The following is a 20,294-nucleotide window of genomic DNA, read 5'->3' as shown; positions in this document are numbered from 1 at the left end:
TGTCATCTAAATAAATGATAACACAAATGTCCAAAAGATCTCTAAAGATGTCATTTATAAAATGTTGAAAGGTTGCAGGGGCATTGCAGAGGCCAAAAGGCATCACTAGATACTCGTAGAGGCCGTATCTTGTTCGAAAAGCAGTTTTCCATTCATCGTTAGCTTTTATTCTGATGAGGTTATATGCCCCTCGAAGGTCAAGCTTAGTGTAGATGGTAGCAGTTTTTAATTGTTCAATCAGTTCATTGATCAGGGGAAGAGGGTAACGATTTTTAACTGTAATTTTGTTTAAAGCTCTGTAATCTATGATGGGACGTATAGTACGGTCCTTATTTCTCACAAAAAATATACTTGAGGCAGCAGGTGAGCTGGAGGGTCTAATGAATCCCTTCCGGAGGTTTTCATTCAGGTATTCTTTGAGAATTTGTAATTCAGAATCAGAGAGAGGGTAGATGTGTCCAAACGGTAAGGGCGCACCAGGTATGAGGTCTATAGGACAGTCATAGGAACGATGAGGGGGGAGCGTTTCAGCTTCCTTTTTACTGAAGACATCCGAGAAGTCCGAATAACAAGAGGGTATAGCTGGTTCTTTAGTGGTCTGAAGGATTGGAATATGTTGTAAGCATGTTTCATTGCAATAATCGGAGTTAAAAGTAAGAGAAAAGGGGGACCAAGAGATTTGAGGGTTGTGGTTCCTTAACCAGTTGATCCCTAGTATAATAGGAAAAAAAGGTGATGGGATAATATCAAATATAAGATTTTCAGTATGAATATGATTGATGGTTACTTTAAGAGGGATGGTTTCATGAAGTATCGGCCCCGAGGAGATGAGGGAGCCGTCGATCACTCTAACAGGAACAGAAGTGCTTTTACGAGCACATGGAATTTTATTATTTTTGACAAAGGTTGAATCGATGAACACCCCATTAGCTCCAGAATCAATGATGGCCTCGGTCACAATTCTTTCTTTGTCCCACTGTAGTATGAGAGTTATAGGGGAGAACTGAGTAGTTGTTATAGAGGAGAGTGCATTTAGGATGGATGAGGCATGAGTATGCCTATTGCCCTTTATCCATTTCAACAAGGGGCAATCAGAGACAAAATGAACTCGAGAGGCACAATAAATACAAAGGTTTAATATAAGTCGTCGATTTTTTTCTTCAGGAGTGAGGGGACTTCTTATTACCCCTATTCTCATAGGTTCGGTTGTCAGAAGGCTTTGGAGGATGAAATGATTTTTTCCCAGTTGAAGTTGAGAGAGCCTTTTCGGCCTTTCTTTCTCTAAGCCTTCTGTCAATGCTGATCGATAGATGAATCAGAGCATTCAAAGTAGTAGGGAGTTCTATTCTAGATAGTTCATCTTTTACAGCTTCAGATAAACCGATTCGAAATTGGTTGCGCAATGCGCTGTCATTCCATTGCGTTTCTACTGCCCATCTTTTAAATTCAGCGATATAATCTTCAACGGGTCTATTTTTTTGCAGCAAGGTTCTAATTGTTACTTCAGCAGTATTTTGTTTGTATGGATCTTCATAGAGAAGAGACATGGCTTTAAAGAATTCCTCCAGTGAATCTAAGATGGGGTCATCATTGTCCAAAAAGGAATGGGCCCAGGACATAGGTTCACCTCTCAGAAATGAGATAACTGAAAAAACCTTAGATCTTTCTGTGGGATAAGATCTAGGTTTTAAAGCAATCAATAATTTGCAGGAATTAAAAAACTCCCTATACTTGGAACGATCACCATAACATTTTTCAGGGTTACATACAGCAGGATCGCTAGTTGAGTGCAGAACAGTATGAGGAGAATGCGTTTGTAAGTCTCTGACATAAGTGAGAATTCTTTCATTTGTAACTTGCAGGTCTTGCACACCTTGGTTAAGTGTATCGACTCGTTGATTCAGCAAAAATACTTTAGAATCGAAATCTGCTGGTTCCATTACAAAGGCTGGATTATTCTGTCACGTTCACAGTAAATGATGTGGAACACAACTGCAGATTTGTTAGGACTTTGATCTTTTATTAAGACACTTAGATGGAACTGAGACTTCAGTTCCAGAATTACAGTTACTGTTTCTTTAAATAATAAACGGTTTGTTTCATTTAGCATTGACAAGGTTCAGGATTCATTAGCATCCGTTATTCTTGTTAACAGTTCAAATTATAAGAGATCATATACATTGGAATTATCAACAGCAAAACTGGTGCAGTATAACTTAAATAATACTTGTTTTGAGGGATGCTGTAGCAGGCTTGCTGAACAACTTGATAGAAGACTTTAGTATGAAGAAATAAGATTATCTGTAGCAAGACAGGTACAGCTGAACTTGAATAATACTTGATTTGAGGAAAGCTGTAGCAGGATTGCTGAACAACTTGATAGCAGACTTTAGTAAGTTGAAATAAAGCTTTAACATTGTTAGCTCTTAACTCAGAGACTGTAATTTACTTAACTTCTGGAAGTAGAGGGATTGTGTCCCCAGCTCTCCTCAGAGGCGGTTGCTTCAGTGAATGGTTGCCGAGAGTGCTGGTAGTTGTCTGTGATGAAGAGAGATGTTGGGGACTTGAATATTCCTCCAGTCCGGTCTAGTAGCGAGTGGTCGTCTCACCGAGGTATGTGAGCCGGTGAGTTTGGCGCGGTACGCGTTTCAATAATCCAGCGTCTATCAGCTGGTGCGGTCGCATTAAATAGCAGACCGCGGCAATGGGGGTGTGGCTAAGCTCCGTCAAACCCGGAAGCATGAGGAGACATCGGGAGGCTTAAGGCCTGACACACTGTCACTGTCTGGGGACTTTGCACTGTCAGTGACATTGCCACTGGTGGTCCAGTGGATGGTGGGAGGGGGGCAGAGAAAGGCAAGATTTACTTACCTGAACTTGTCCCTCGCAAATTATGCCATCTTCTTTCGGCCAGTCTTGCATATGCGAAAGTACAACACTGATGTCTATGAAAGATCCTGTGAGACCATGGGATCCTCCATATATACTGCTAATATCTATGCAGTGCAGTCATCACTGGCAGGGGCGGTGCAAGGATTTTTGGCTACACAGGCAAAGATGCATTTTGTCCCCCACCCCTTCCCCATTCTCCCCAAAAAGTGCACCTTCACCTGTGTGACTCTTAATTCCCCTCTTGAATATCTTACCGCCTTTAGAATATCTTATCTTTCATATTTTACCTTTGTGCATCTCTTACACCCCCCTTTGTGTGTCTAACTCCTATGAGCCCCTTTGTGTGTCTCTTTGTACCCCAGCTCCTTTGTGTGTCTCTTACTTCACTCAGCCCCTTTGTGTGTATCTTTCTCCCCAGCTAGTTTGTGTGTATCTTTCTCCCCTTCTCCAGCCTCTCGATCTGTCTTTTCCCCCTGCCTTTGCATGAAGATGTCCAGCGTGCTGATAGACCCCATAGTAATGAATAATGAGTCAATGCTTTTCTATGGAGAAGGCCTAATGCATACACAGCGCTCGCCGCACATGCGTATTACTTTCCCCAATCAGCTGATGTCAGAGGAAAAGGAGGAGCCTGGCCCAGCAATGAGGGACATCGGTGCTGGAATCAGGTAAGTAATTAAAGGCATTTTAAACCTTTCACATGGCCAGAGGGGAACTTCAGGGTCAGAGGGACACTATACTGTTGGGAATGTTTGTAGTCCTAACACTATAGTGTTCCTGTAATAATAATGAAATGTGAAATATAACAGTTGTATCAGGCAGATCCCAGGGTAGTCTAAAAGTAGGCAGTGATACCTTTTCATGGACCTGGTTGACATTTTGCATATCTAACTGTACTAATCACTTGTTTTTATCATGAAGTAAATATTATGGTAAGCTTTGATAGTTTTGTATCTCTTTCAGTTTTGTGACTTTATCAATGTGTCATGGATGAAGCATTTGGTGGGAAAGGTTATTCGAATATTTGTGGATTATATGGATTATGTCCCTCTGTGCTCCAAATTCAAATCTGCACTAGAAGTCCAGAAAGAGTGGCCTGTAATTCAAGAGATTATAGGTAATTAATACTGAGAGAGTGTGAAAATTTGACTTGTTATTTTGATGATCGTTTTTATTTTTTGTTCTAGCCTAGAACTTGATTTTAACATTCATCTAGTGCCTTAATATAATTAGTTAAATCCGAATTGCCCTAGACAGCATTTTTAACTTCCACTCATCAATGTATAAAAAATACAGAAGAACACAAAGGGATGCATACTAAATAAATACACTCTCCCAAATATTTAATCATTAGAAGCTACATCATCCAATTAAATAATGCAGGGAAATATCATGAAAAGGGTTTGTTTAATAAGCTCTTCCTTGATTTCAATATTTTAGGAAATCCACGTCAACTAAAACATTTGTGCCGTCTTAAAATTCGAACGCTTGTTGGACTGGAGAAACTACGAAGAAAGTCATCAATGAGCAAATTGCCTCTACCCCCTATTCTTAAATCATATTTAATGTATAAGGAATATGATTTATATGGCGTAGGTATGCATTTTGATCCAGATTAGGTCATGCCATAAACAATCTGATTTGCTATACGATATTATCAGATCTGGAGATCGCCTCTATAAGTTTCCTTTTTTTTTTTTTTTAACATTTTTACATGAAATTTCAAAATTCTAATTTCTTGGCAGGTGAGATAGCTTGCTTTATAGAGATCTGGCTGAAGAATCATAATTTTGATTCCCAGCAAGTAGCCTTTTGTCCTTTCAAAGTCAATAAAAAAAAAGAAGTTGGGTGACCGTTAGATTCCAATATGTTCTTGGAAACTAGTGAAAAGTTAAATACTTTGATATTGTTGTTATAGTTATTAATAATAATGTTGTTAATTTGTTGATATTGTTCCATATTGTTTTGCATGTTAATCGTATTGTTTTTAAATAAATGTACAGTTGTATATGAATACAAATGTCTTTTGCAATCAATTATATTCATTTTGCATATAGGAATCATCACACAGTAAATTGAGTTGCAATTAATGTAAATACAACTTTTTAAAAGTTACTATTTTCATGAAACATTTTACATTTTCTGTTATTATGATGCAGCAGATTTGTCGTTAAATTCTGTATGTGTATCTAAAATGCACAAATCAATGAAAACCTATCTATCAAATTCAATGCAAAATATAAAAATCTGGACATTTATTAAACTGTGTATACATGTATACAAGAAACATTGAAAAAACAAATACAAAAACACAATCAGAGTTTTATTAAAGGTTTCCAGTCCTCTTAGCCTCCTTATTGCAGTCACCCTGGCCATCATGGACTTTGTCCCAGCTCAGTGCTTAGTAATAAGCATCAAGTTTCTGGTGGTATAATTGTTCAGTAAGTGGTCTTCCACCTTTGTTCTCCTTATTGTATTTTCATGCCCTCAAGACCACTACATATAAACAAAACATAATGCTGTGGTACCAGTTAAAGGAGAATCTGAGGTCTGTGAGATCTCCGAAGCTCTGTATTATATTGACAAATTATCTATTTTATGTGTAGTCAAGTTTCATCAACAGTAGTCATGGTAACAAAAATGCCCTGTCATTTAGATAGATTAACTGAGTCCCCGTGTTACTGATAGCGTGGACACAATAAATATTTAAGTTGGTTTCTAGAAACTGGACCCTTTACAAGATCATTCTCTTGCGGTAATACATTATTAAACTACTGTAAGCCCTTTGTAAGCACTGTGTGCTTTCCTACTAGGGAACATAGGAAACAAAGCAGGCTGTTCCCATTGAGGGTAACAGTAACAATCCATGTTTTAGTGTTGAATGTCCTGTCTTTCATCAGTCCTTATTTTGGCAGTTTATTCTCTCTTGATGTTTTAGTCTTGATAAAAAGAAATGTGTTTATAGTGCCATGTTTCAGAAGTATGCAGAAACCTCATTCACTATTTGTTCTATTGCTGTTAAATATCAGTTAATGCAGAAATATAGCAATAATAATTGTACATTTTAAGTTCTGTATGTCTCTCGCTCTCTCTCTATCTATCTATCGGCCACCCTCACGGTCTGCGAGTGCCCTGGGTAAGAGTTTGTGGGGCCTCCCTCGTCATGAGCTCTGATGTCTGGTAATGTGAACAGCCAAAATCCTACAAGGTTTGGTGCGTAGCTAGACTGGATTTTAAGAGCAGGCATGCAAATAGCCAAGCACTGTCAGAAATTGGTGCCCAAGGAAACTTGATTGCAAGAGCAGGCAAACTAATATTTAATCAGGATTTGGTACACAGACAACATTCATAACAAGAAACACACAAAACAAAAGTGGTTCAGGGCACAGAGTCTCGGGAATTAGGAGCTCTATACAGAGTGACCCATATACAGGACCCCTAGAGCTTGGCGTGATAGGGGCTAGAATAACTGGACCAAAGGAAACCATTAAACATAGGAACTAGTAAGTGAACCTAAGAAATTGGTGCTAAGGGACTGGGCTGGATAATAGCAGGTGGGGAAGGTAACAGAAACCATCAGAATGGCAGGTAACCTGATTACCTTAACGTAGTTTGCATAGAGAGAAGGATGCAAAGCAGAGGATAGTGTATCAGCAGGGCACATGGGTCGGGAAACCAATACATAGATCTGGAAAACAAAACAAAACACCTTCAGCGTCATCCAGGATTGACAAAAACATGATTCACGATCATTTCCTTGTTGGACGTTCTCTGATTGGCAGCCATGGTGGAACAATCAATTCTCTGGAAACTACATCATTGAATACAAGATTGAAAATCACCTATAATTTGTTTTAAAGGATTTATGCAACCATTTTCTCAACAATGTTTTCTTCTTTATAATTCCCTATTAGGCATTATTGTTCTCATCCACCCTCCTTAATTAATTAAAAAAATATATATTAAACTGATTATGATTTATATTTAATCCAGCATCCAATAAGGTTACTCTATTACCTGTTACATTAGTACTAAATGTTTAGCAATTGTCATCACAATCCAGTTCAGTCCACGTACCGCCAGGGCTCCCACAATGCATTGCAGGAGGAGAAAAAGAACCATTGAGTGAGATTTATCAAAGTGTAGCAGGCCATTTTGCACCTTTTTTGTCATTTTTTCCACACAGCATATTAAACCTGTTAAATCTAAACACTGATTCAATTGAATTGTATTTTAGGTATCCCTGAACAGCAGTTTATACTTGAAATCGAAATGTGACATGGGTTTATATGGTAGGCTGTGTTTTAAATAAATGGTTTAATTTTTAAAACAAACACACTAATGGCAAATTTGGGGTTAATAAATAAGTATCTATTTCACCTATTGTTTGGACAGTGCAAATAACACAAGGTAGAAGGACTAAGATCCAAATTGAAAATGGAAGAATGAAAACTACTTAAACCTTAAAGGACCACTATAGTGCCAGGAAAACAAACTTGTTTTCCTGGCACCGTTGGGTCTTTAGGTCCCCCCACCCTCAGGGTCCCACTCTCGCCGGGCTGAAGGGGTTAAACTCTTACCTTTCTCCAGCGCCGGGCTCCCTCGGCACTGGGGAACTCTCCTCCCTCTTCCGATGTCAGCTGCCGAATGCGCATGCACAGCAAGAGCTGCGCACGCATTCAATCAGTCCATAGAAAAGCATTACACAATGCTTTCCTATGGACATCAGCGTCTTCTCACTGTGATTTTCACAATGAGAAGTGCGGAAGCGCCTCTAGCGGCTGTCAGTGAGACAGCCACTAGAGGCTGGATTAACCCTCAGTGAAACATAGCAGTTTCTTTGAAACTGCTATGTTTACAGCGGCAGGGCTAACACTAGATGGACCTGGCACCCAGACCACTTAACAGAGCTGAAGTGGTCTGGGTTTCTATAGTGGTCCTTTAACTTAGCTACGGAGATTTAAATTTACTATAATAGAGAGTTTACTGAATAAACCGCAGAGTGTTGTATCAGGACCAGAAACCTTCTACCGTGATTCAGCGACCTATGATTTGTGAGCGTTACTGGATGCATGTTGGTAACTGAAAATTTCTAACAATAGCTTTAATGATAAGAACAGCCTGTGAGCACTGGGAGCATTTACGAGCCTAAAATAAACTGTGTGTGGTAGCAGTTTAACAAGTAACCTGATAAGGCTGTCATTATTGTCCCTCACAGCTACAGGCATTCCAGTGGGTCCCTAAACACTCAATCAAGTCTAAGAGGAATGAATGTTATGTGTTTATGGAACCTGGATAGATGACTGATATAAACAAACTGACTCAGGACCGTTTCTGATCAAAACACTGAGGATATATATTCACCCCTTACAGAAAGTTTATTAATATTATATGTAATACTATGCCTATTTTAAAATGCCTACAATGGAATCAAAATATTCATAAAATACATAAAATACAGAGTTTGAGCTCATATTTAAGGCTACATAATTTTATTTTTAAATGTAGGGATTTGATCACACAGAACAGTCACGGCGTGCTAAGCCCTATACTACTTCGACGTATACCAACAGCAATGGGTCCTAACTTGGCTCAGTTTAGCTGTCAGACAAACTGAGAAAATATCCATTGGAATAATATATCGCTGCTTCATGGCTATGGCCCCACTTCCTCCATGACTAAGTGAATTTACTTTATTTTGAGCCAAGAGGAGTGTAAACATACCCAGCCTTCTAGAATGTTCCATTAACCCCTTAAGGACAGACGACGGATATATTCCGTCATGATTCCCTTTTATTCCAGAAGTTGTGTCATTAAGGGGTTAAACAATATTCTAACATGTAACTCTCCAGTTGCAGAGCAATCTTTATCTTAGTACAGCAAAAGAAACATGCTCTTAAAGGGACAGTTTAAGTACCATAACAACTTCTGCTAAATTAAGTTGTTATGGTGGCAGGAGTCCCCCAGGCACACTCTTACCTTCAGTTGTTAAATCTTTCTTTAACGGATTAACCCCAATGTAATTCCCAGCGCTTATCCTAAGGTCACCCCAGGCGGCACCAGCTCCTGGATCTCAGTTTCAGAAAGCACGGAGTGCCACCGGGCAGGGGAGCCACTGATTGGATGAGAACGGTCAGCTGATGCTCTCAGCCAATCAGTGACTCCCCATTCAAAAAATGGCTTGAAAAAGGTACGTTTCTTTAACAGCTGGTCGAGTTTATTCACTAACCATTCAGAGTTATTAACTTAACCATGAATTGATCATCAACTATGTTTCCACCTCAGATATTTTGGTTTTAACTTTGTTAAAGTTAATTTAGCTTCCCATATGGTTTTTTGAACAATATTTATTTATTTAGATAAATACACACAAAGTGGCAATGTTTCCACCAAGGGATAGTCAATGTCATCCAATACCAGAGATATTGGGAGAGTAATCTGTATGGAAGCATGGTACTTGAAAGTACAATGATGGATCAGATCTACTATAATATGCAATGTTGGACAAGGTCCAGTACAGTCCTATGTACATTTTGAGGGTCAGATTATTGTGTCTACATTGATTTTCAATCAAACTGAAACTGGACATTTAAAAAAGAATATCATTTGCTTCAAGTGTTTAACCATCTCTGTCACTCCTGACCACATATTTAAATAGAAAATTGTTCCTGCAGCTGTTGTTCAGGCTATAATTCCTATGATTCTTGCATAGCAACTGTCTGCGGTGAAAATAATAGAAATGGTTTTTAGGATTCCTGGTCCTGGTTGGCTAATTCTCGATAGCAGACTTTTTCAAGAAGGCTGTCAAGGAACATTACTTAAAGGACCACTATAGTGCCAGGAAAACATAGTCGTTTTCCTGGCACTATAGGGTCTCTAGGCACCCTCCCCCCCTCAGCGCGGGGAACTCTCCTCCTCCTTTTTGCCGTCATCGGCTGAATGCGCATGCGCGGCAAGAGCCACGCGCGCATTCAGCCAGTCCATAGGAAAGCATTCTCAATGCTTTCCTATGGACGCTGGCGTCTTCTCACTGTGAAAATCACAGTAAGAAGCGCGGAAGCGCCTCTAGCGGCTGTCAATGAGACAGCCACTAGAGGCTGGATTAACCCATAGGTAAACATAGAAGCTTCTCTGAAACTGCTATGTTTACAGCAGAAATGGTTAATCCTAGATGGACCTTGCACCCAGACCTCTTCATTAAAGTGTTATACATCAACATTTCCTTATCAAGGCACCTTTTTTTCATATTTATATAAAAAAAAAAAAAAAAAAGAAATCTGGCAACGTGATAAAGGCAATGTGATAAGGGCTCAATTAGGAGGTGTGAAACTTTCAGGTGTCCCCATTAGATTGCTACTAAATATGCTTGTGGAGCTAATTCTAGAGGGTAACGGAAGCTCAGCATTTCTATGATTATGGTTATATGCAAGAATATTCCAGGTGTTCAGGATGTAGATTGCCGAGAGGCATAGATAGCAGATTTGTCATGGTAAGAATCTGAGGGGTGTATAAAGCGATCAAACGAGTGGAGAATCAAGCCTCAGTAATAATTGCCCCTAGATAATACATATGTACAGGTTGCGCAAATAAAAAGTCCAATATAATATCAAATGCTTGGAGTATTCTTTACTTGTAAATAGTGCAGGCTTTTGATGGTGGCAGGTATATGTATTAAAGCAGAAAGATAACCGGCAATGGTGCAGAGTATCTAATACCAAGTGAAGAACAAACAACCAAGAGGTCTATTATGTAGCACTCACATTTAGTAGAGCTATAAAACCAGCTCTGAGTATAACCGTGTGCAGCGGTACAATACCCACTCACAGATACGTTGTTCTAGGAGTCAGTGAGTGGATATATACAAAGATACAATAGACAAAAAGAGTGCTCTCTGTAAAGCTGTAGACTAATAATTATTAAGGTAAAAGTAATCTACTCACATTTGATGGAGCAATATACACTTTCTCAGGTATTGACGCTTGGGTGCTACTATCCCTAACAGGAATATAATGTAGAGTAGCTCTTCCAAAGGGTAGTTCTTCCTAGGATACAGGTAGCAGGTAGATATAATGGTGGTATAAATTACCTGGAACAGTAGAAGATATAAATAGTAGACATGTGCAATTCGGTTCGGTCCTAATGTAAATTCGGACAAATCTTGGACATTCTGATGCTTTTGAATGTCCGAATTGCCGAATTTCGAAGTGCTGAATTTCGGAAGTGCCGAAACCGAATTGCCGAAGTGTTTACTCCTACTCCTAACCCAACTCTAACCCTACTCCTAACCCTACTCCTATCCCTACTCCTAACACAGCCCTACCCCCTAACCCTACCCCTAACCCAACACTTACCCTAAGTTCCATAGTGCTGAAGTCCCGAATTTTGGAAGTGCTGAACCAAAGTGCCAAATTGACGAAGTCCCGAATTTTGGAAGTGCCGAAGTCCCGAATGGCGGAATGCCGAACCGAACCAAATTTTTTGCCCATGCACATCCCTAATAAAAAGAACTAAAACAAACTAAGAAAACATAAAGGCATAAAAAATTCAATGAATGGTCAGACACATAAAATAGAAAATAAGGAAAAGAATAGACACCAAACATCATTCAAATGTAGCAATAGTCAGCTACCATATGGAGTAAAATAATCAACAAACATTTGCTTAAAAGAAAAGGAAAAGAGAGCAACATGTTTGCAGGTCATTATTGTCAATATTCATCCATTCTAAGTACATGGTGGGTTAGCATAGTCCCCCAGAATATTCAGGTCTTGAAAGCCTTTGGTCCTTTGGCCCCTTGGGATAAAGAGGGTGACGCGGGCATGGTCCCAGGTGTCTACGAGGGTGCCTGAGGTTGGGCCATTGTTACGATCTGCCAGTTCCAGTGCCTTCAGGAAGGCCCATGTATGGGTGGTTCTGTTATGGGTCACCGCTAGGGTTTAAGGAGCTCCTGGATAACGTCCCTAGTCACACTAGGTGATAATTTGACAGCGCCATTTATGCAGTATACTCAGTCAGTGACCACCTTTTTGGCAGCTGTGTGGAGCAAGATGGATGCCAGCAGCCTCCGGATGTAATGCGGGAGATCTTTGGCCGATATATCAAAAGAAATGCCTCAGATTTTAATATGGTTTCGATGTTATCTGTCTTCCAAGGCTATTAGGTGTAGGGACAAGGTTTACTGGTTAGCTTGAAGTTGTTGCACTGTCTCTTTATTGGCAGGGATGTTGGTCCTGACATCGAGAATGTCCTCTTCAGAGGCTTGCACACGATCAGTAATGGCCTGAATGTCAGTCCTTAGGAGTGTTAGGTCAGCCGCCCATAACTTGTGATTGTCAGCCAGCATGATCTTCAAGTCATATTTAGTAGTGGGAGCTGTCCTGTCAGAAGTCTCAAGAGACTGAAGCAGACCTGCCTGGGAATTTAGCCTCTAGCACCTCTTGCGTCTGGGTGTCGGCATGGACTGAGCAGGCTTCCGGAGCATAGATCCTATATCCCTTCTGTCAGCAGTGGTATTTGGCTTCTGGGAGTGGCATCCCATAGCAGGCATATAGACTGGCGGGGTTCGTGATATTTAAGGAAATGTTCTCGGCAGACCCCTGTGGGAGAACCGCTGAGGAGATCCTCTAGACCCGGGATGATCGACGTGAGGTAGGCCAGAGACTTGCGCTGTAGCTTAGACTATTTCAGCGGATGAAAGAAAGGCATCTATACATGCGGTCCAGCTCCGGGAGACCGGCTGGAAGGCTTTCAGGGTCTTGGAAATCAAGATATTTGTCAAAATTAATTTGATTTTGGAGGCGCTGTCAGACATGGCTAGCAAGCACTGCCCCTCCAGAACATTTTTTTTTTTTTTTTTTAAATAATCAACCCAAAAATCCTAATCAGTCCAATTATCAGAATGTTAATTTTTTAAATTGTAATTTTATATAGCAGCACGAATAAAGCACTCCTAGGAACTACTTGAGGAAGAACAACAAAAGTATCCCAACAATCAAAATGGGTGCTGTTGGGAACGCCAATGTAAAATGATTACCAAACTACTTTGCAAATGTGCACAGACATTAAATAGCTGCTGTGGAACTTCAGCTCCCATCATGCCTTGGGAGCTGTAGTACAAAAGTACTTGTTGATCTTCCTTTTAGCTATCCCCTAATCTATACTGACGTAGTATACATAGCTCACTGTAATGTGACCATGTGACGGTAATATGAACGATAACACTGTAAAGATGTAAAAAGAAATGTAATATATGGTATTGAATAAAAACATGTCCTTTATTGTGAAGTGTTTCTGCTAGACAGTTTGCCATATGTACATATTATTTCTTAATCAGGCTCAGCTTTATATGGTAACGTCTAGTATGTCACTAATCCCACAGTCTGAGAGCCTTGCATTCACCTGTGATGTCACATTGTGTCTGTGTCTCTTTGCAGCTGACGTTTCAGGCTGAAATAGAGCATGCCTTCATCCCACTGTGTGCTGGAGGAACACCCATTTAGCCTTTCTTAAAAGGCTGCCTCTTCTCTTCTAGAAAGCCATTTGCTACTGCTCAAACTAGAACTAAGAAAGTAGCTTGTTTTCTGTCTCTCTATTTTATTTAATTTTTTTACTTTTTATCATTTCTACTGACACAGTTTGGTTTTCCAAGGCATTATAACTATTTAACGGGACCATGTCTACCTTTGGATATAGGAGAGAGATTAGCAAATATGAAGATATTGATGAAGATGAGTTACTGGCATCGCTATCTCCAGAAGAGCTTCAAGAGCTGGAGAGAGAACTGGAGGATATTGAACCAGATCGTAATCTCCCAGTTGGAATGAGACAAAAAAGTCTAACAGAGAAATCTCCAACAGTAAACTTCAGCAGGGAAGCTCTAATGGCCTATTGGGAAAAAGAAACAAAAAAATTACTGGAGACGGAACAGCAAGGAGCCTGCGATAAGGTAAAAATTTGTTTTAAAAATTATTATTATTTTGAGTTGACATGATGCCATTCCTACCCCCTTTCCATTCTCAAACACTGCTCCCATTATTTATCTATATTTTTTTAACATGCTGGTTAATTTTGCTTTGTTTCTTTCGCTTTTTCTGTTAACAGCTGGTGAATTTAAATATTGAAATCTACATTTTTCAGCGGACTCCAAAATGCCCCGATACCGGTTACCAAATATGGTTTAATTACTTACGTTACCTCTAAACAGTGTTTGTTGAATAATCAAGCTGTAATTTCAGGTCAAATCTAGGAGATTATACTCGTCATTAGTTTCATTTATCCATAACTGCTAATGTCAACTGAAATATACAAAAGCTATCTATTTTATGTCTTTTTTTTATGGCAATTCAGTATAAATGAATAATTAAGAAGCTTATATTTTAGTTCAAATGAGCATTTTGATATGAAACAAGAATTGTTTAAAATAAATAAATTAGTTAAGAAGTGGTGATGCAATGTGCTACATTGTGTTATGTTAATATTCCAAAAACGATGAAATTAATATAAGATTATTATGTTTTTGAGATAAAACAAATACATATTGCCCTTTTAATAATCCCACTAATCTATCTTTAATGAGCAGACCAGAGACTTACAAGATTGTAAAATAATACTAGCTGTTACATTATTGATACCACTCCATAAACCCTCTGTCTACATGCAACTGGTGTGTCAAATTCTGCTGAATTCCTGGCTCAGTTTGAACTGCGATTGTGTTTGGTATTTGATTGTTCCCAAAGATGGAAGTTATCAGCTAGGATTATATTGCTGCTATTTTTAACCATTATAGAATCACACTGTCTCGAAGAATCAGGAGAATAGCAATGTGTCCAAAGATTGATGGCTATATTATTTAAAACACCTTGGATGCCCTTGGGAAAACCCTGTGATGCTTTAAAAAATATAAGCATGCCTTTTTTGATGCACAATAAGTTATAGCAGGTGGTGTCTACAGGTTCTAAATACACACACACTAAATATTTTAAAATGTGTATAAATTGTAAAAAGAAAAACATGAATACGGTACTGTGAACAAAAAAATTACTGCTGATTTGAGCACTTAGGTTAAACTGTCCTTTACTGTTTAGAATCCTAAAGAAGAAGAAGAGTCAAGCGAGGAAGAGGATTTTATAGGAAGCAACAGTGAAGTTTCTGAAGTCTACACTGAAGAAGAAGAGGAAGAAGAAGAGGAAGAACAAGAAGCAGAAGAAGCAGAAGAACAGAATGACCAAGAAGAAGAAAAAGAAGATGAACGGGAGGTAGTTAGTGAATCAGAAGAAAGTGAAAAAGATGAACTTAAAGAATATGATAAATTGGAATCTGGGAGTTCTAACTGTAGTCCTACTCCAAAATGCAATGGATTAGCTAACAATAGCAGTACATGCAATGGCTATAGTGGAAATAGCGTAAAATTCAGTAGACAAACAGATGGGTCTGGTCCCCATAGGACGGCAACTGGCCTTGCCCTCTCCAACCCTACTGTCATTGACGATGCTCTTGAAAACATCAAAACTAATGACCCAGAGACTTTTGAAGTGAATCTAAACAACATAGAAAATATTACACCGGAAACACTAGTATCTTTTGCACAAGCTTTAAAAGATAATACAGTCGTAAAAATATTTAGTGTAGCAAACACTCATGCTGATGACAATGTTGCTATAGCTATTGCTACCATGCTAAGAGTTAATAAAAGTATTACAAGCTTAAACATAGAATCAAACTTTATCACAGGAAAGGGTATACTGGCTATAATGCGAGCTTTACAGTATCACAATAATGTATTGACAGAATTAAGGTTCCACAATCAGAGACATATCATGGGTAGTCAGGTGGAAATGGAGATAGCAAAACTCCTGAGAGACAATACAAGTGTGGTCAAACTAGGATATCACTTCGAACTTCCAGGACCGCGAATGTCTATGACGAGTATCCTTACCAGAAATATGGACAAGCAAAGACAAAAAAGAATGCAGGAACAAAAAGAGTTGGGTTATGATCCCACATCAAATCTGAGGACCAAGACCTTGCAAAAAGGAACTCCAGGAGTATCACCGTATTCTTCCCCTAGAGCATCGCCATGGTCATCTCCAAAGCCAACTAGGAAATTTCAAACTGATAATACAATGCTTCCTTCTCCTCCACCACCTCCCCCACCTCCTCCACCAGTACCTCCTCCTCCTCCTCCAATACTTCCGCTAATTCAAGAGAAAAAGGTTCCCTCCAGAAATATAGCGGAAGTTATCAAGCAACATGAGAGATCAGCCAACAAGCTTCAAAATGGACACAAGGGAAAAGGGAAAAAAAGTAGAAAAGAACAAAACAACATATTCAAAGATATAAAAAACTCATTAAGATCAATATCAGAGAAAAAGACAGAAGATATATCCAGACCATCCACCCCCCAACGATCGGTGCGCGATGACCTCATGCAAGCCATAAGGGGAAGCAGTGTGAGGCAACTCAAAAAGGTACGTTTCGAGTTTAAATATATAGCCTCATAACATTATAATTTAGTCCTATTTCCGAGGTTTTGTTAGTGTGTATTATAAATTCTGTCAGTCGCTTTCACTGATTATTTTTTTTGACACTTTTTCATTTTTCTTTAGGATTCCTAGGACTCCATTTATTATTACAGTATTTGCACTTTCTCTATTAAAACATTGTGCTTTCTGGTGGCACTTTTTTTTTTTAAATTCTTTATTTTTGTAGTGCTTTGCAGGATATACACATTAACAGAGACATTGCGCTGGGCATCACAAATGATTATCTAATAGCGTACATAATATGTCGGCTTCACAGCACTTTTTTTCTTTTTTTTTTTTTTAAACATTTGCATTTAACATTAGAGTATTCATGGGATTGTACTGCACATTTTTTGTAAGTAAACAGGATGATGCCTGAGGATGCTTAAATGGGATTAGTAGTTTAAAGTCATGCAAGTTATCAGGCACAATAGGTATAACGTAGATAACATGTAAGGAACATTAACTTTGCTTGGAGGCCATGGATTTTACTCACATGGATGCTAAATAAAGTAAAACATAACAAATGAATGCCCATGTCGGGAGATCGGCCGCCTCCCCCAGGTGTCAGGTCACCACACATGCTAGGCCTCACAGCCATATGCCTCGGTTTCTTTGCTGTCGGCACAGATTTCCCAGTGTCGTTTTATTCCCACTCTTTCCCGGTCAGTCCTCCGGGGTTGGTTTGCTGTAACCAGTGTGTAGTTTTGTAGTTTTAGGGTTCTTTGTGCTGGATCGTGCTGGAGCTAAAGGACAGCACGTCTGTCCATCTTGGCTGCCAGGCTCCGCCCCCCTCTGGTGGCATTTTTTATGTAGAATGTTAGTCAGAATATTGTTACAGTACACTTAGCTCCTAGTACGTAACTTTGAAGGTGCAAAAACTGTCCAAATGTCTGAAGAACAAACAAAGAGTTTTCGGACTACTTTTAAAATACATTAATAAACCGAAACATATTTAGAGCATTTTTAGAACACTTCGATTTATCTGTTATATAAAAATGGAAAAATTGGAATTGTAAAATTCAGGCTAAAATAGTTCATTTAAATTTTTTTTCCATCTCTGACATCATAGTTTGTCTGTTTTAGTATGAATTTTAATTCACTATAATTCCTATCGTAGTGAATAAACCTAAAGCTATCTATCAATATCTGCTGACTTACAAAGAGAGAATGTATGGGGTGAGACAGGGAGTCAGATGGGAGTCAGATGGACATTTCTATAAAGTCGAAAAGAAGGTTTTCCAAGTAGTAACAGAAAATGGTAACATTACTGCTTACATATCTTATCCCTAAAAAACATGCATAGGCCGGTCTAGCTGACCCAATAATACATGGAATGATCTGTGGGACCTAGCTTTAGTTATTATATCTTACCCCAGGCAGGTTAACCAAGACCCATGCTTCAATATTAAGGAAAAGGTTGCAGGATATCCAAGACGTTTTTTTTCCCTCACATGCGTTAATAAAGTTTTGATATATATTAAATAATTTATATTAAATATAAAAATGTATTATGGAGCTGAAAACGATATCATCTAATTATTTGAATAATAATTTCAGGTTGCTACTTGTAATGTGTAGCCGCCATTAGTGGCATCTCAGAAGGAAGAATACCTATTATAGCAATGTGGCTAAAATTAGACTCAGATATTTTTTTTTGTTCCAAACTGCAATTCATCAGAATTTGGGGAGATAGTGTGATCGTCTGAATTCCAGAACTCTGAGCTGAAATGTAGCTAAAGCATGAAGCAAACAAAACACTCTATGGACGAGCAGATTTGTGAATTGGAGTTTTTTGCCCTTAGAGACAAAAAAGAGATGATGGAAAAAAAGACAATTGAAGGCTAGGAAACAGTCATTAAATGATGATTTTATTCATAGATCAAGGGAGAAGTGAATAATACGGTAGAGGAAAAAAGTATGAGCAGTAAAATAAAAAGTAATATATAAAGATAGAATTCTTTACTCTTTTTCTCTATATTACTTTTTCTATCTTCATCTTTGTACCAAATGGTGGGGAAATGCACCTATCAGTGTATTGTAAAAATATACACATAATACGAATATTATGTTTATATTCTGCAGTAAGATAATTGGTCCATATTAGGGCCCTTTTGGCTCCTCTCATATGTTTTCCAAATGTTAATTGACGAGCCCAACTGCTATATGGCCAAAATGTGGCCATACTGAAACAGTTTTTTTTTTTTCGTGGGCAGTGGTTTGGCCAAAATAAAAACATTTCCCGTGCACAAGTCTAGCAACAATTACTTAAAGCGGCACTATAGGTGTAAAAACAACTTTAGCTTAATGAAGTCGTTTTGCTGTATAGATCATGGCCCTGCCGTCTCACTGCTTAAGTTAAATCACTCTGTTTATACAGTCCTAGTCACACCTCCCTGCATGTGACTTGCACAGCCTTCCTAATACTTCCTGTAAAGAGAGATCTAATGTTTAATCTTCCTTTATTGCTTACTCAGTTTAATTTAGAATTTTGTTTATCTCCTGCTCTGTTAATAGCTTGCTTGAGCCTGTAGGAGCCCCCTACCAGTAATTTGGGCAGTCCTACCCCATTTTGGCAAAGCCAGTACTGCGTTTGCATCCCCGAAACGCCCCATTTACTCCCCTCCCATTGGCATCCCAATTCTCTAGGTGCTGGAGTTGGGAGGTATGCAACACTGAGACCATAAACTATAAACATGACAACATTTTATTAGCAATAAGCGTTGTATTCCTGGCACTATAGTATCCCTCTAAATGCAGTCTTAGAAACAGTTATTCTTTTTATCATTTTCAGGATTCATCGCCGGTTGTGCTGTACATTGAAACAGATGTATTTTCTCAAAGTGACGCAGGTCATAGACAGGTTCAAAATCTCAGCTGAACTAGAAATGGTTTCCAACTTTGTATGTTCATTCACCACAACTGGCTGTTATCACGTCACCACAAATCCCCTTTGTTAATTTAGCATGGATTAGTAATGAATCTGAAGTTGGAGAGGTTTCTCACAGTGGAATAGATATTCTTCATGCTTATCATGGCATCCTTACGTCAATTTAGCATTCAGCTGTTAGTGTGAAATTGTCTGCTCTGACTGCCATTTAACTCGTCTTGTGTCAAAGATGACTTTCTCGATAGTTTGCTATGCTATTCTGACATGAATATCATCTATTAATCACCTGTCTGTCTATCTGTCCATCCATCCATTTTATGGTTATTATTTTTTATGTTGTTAAAGAGAAACTTGGTTTAATAAGTAAAGGACTGATTTCTTGTACTTTTTTTATTATACAGGTGGACGTACCACAAGCACTCAGATAATCTCAGGTCGGACATATAAAATCATCCGTACAAAGATCAACAAGGAAACGTTGCTGAATTATTTGCAGTTGAATATAAAGAGGTTACCAAAGTTCTTTTAAGTTTGATATATTTATATGTTGTCTTGATTCACCTAAAGCTTGTTAAAAGATTTTTAAAAATGTGTAAATATTGAGGAAATGACTTTTTTTTTTGTAATATTACATTCTTCGTTTATTAAAAAAAATCATACGTGAACCTATAACAGATCATTATCACAAGCCTTGCTATTTTTGCACTAAAACATGTGTTCTCATGGCTTGTTTTGTTTTTATTTTTTGTAATTTACATGCAATAAATAAGGTTTTATCATTTGGTGTGAATGTTGTTTTCACGTAAAACACAATGATACACTGTTAAAACTGTGACCCAGAGTAAATAAATAAAACATGAATTAATAAAGCCTTATTTTAAGGATTACTGTATTTTAAAAGTTATACTATTATTTATTTTGTGTATGTGACAATAAAGTACTTTTGATTATATCCTGGATCTTCACTGTCCTGCTGCACCTGAACCATCATA

At 38.4% G+C, this 20,294-nt stretch overlaps 2 protein-coding genes across 3 annotated transcripts in view; both read left to right on the top strand.

The window, feature by feature from the left end:
* Positions 1–4,567, top strand: part of ASB15 (ankyrin repeat and SOCS box containing 15) — a 41,247-nt gene extending 36,680 nt beyond the window's left edge. For both annotated transcript variants that reach the window (XM_063446811.1, XM_063446810.1), the window contains 2 exons: positions 3,856–4,009; positions 4,333–4,567. In XM_063446811.1, coding sequence (XP_063302881.1) covers positions 3,856–4,009; positions 4,333–4,511 — 333 coding nt within the window. In that variant the 3' untranslated portion in view covers positions 4,512–4,567. The remainder of the gene's footprint in view (positions 1–3,855; positions 4,010–4,332) is intronic.
* An 8,850-nt stretch (positions 4,568–13,417) lies between these two features.
* On the top strand, positions 13,418–20,081 carry LMOD2 (leiomodin 2). The gene is made up of 3 exons (XM_063445085.1): positions 13,418–13,837; positions 14,976–16,358; positions 19,704–20,081. The coding sequence occupies exons 1-3, from the start codon at positions 13,565–13,567 to the stop codon at positions 19,728–19,730; spliced, it is 1,683 nt and encodes a 560-aa protein (XP_063301155.1). The 5' UTR covers positions 13,418–13,564; the 3' UTR covers positions 19,731–20,081.
* The last annotated feature ends 213 nt before the right edge of the window (positions 20,082–20,294 follow it).

This window comes from Pelobates fuscus, chromosome 3 (assembly GCF_036172605.1).
Source record: "Pelobates fuscus isolate aPelFus1 chromosome 3, aPelFus1.pri, whole genome shotgun sequence".
Classification (NCBI taxonomy): domain Eukaryota; kingdom Metazoa; phylum Chordata; class Amphibia; order Anura; family Pelobatidae; genus Pelobates; species Pelobates fuscus.
Note: the sequence above shows the minus strand (reverse complement) of the source record. Positions and strands in the feature narration are given on the sequence as shown.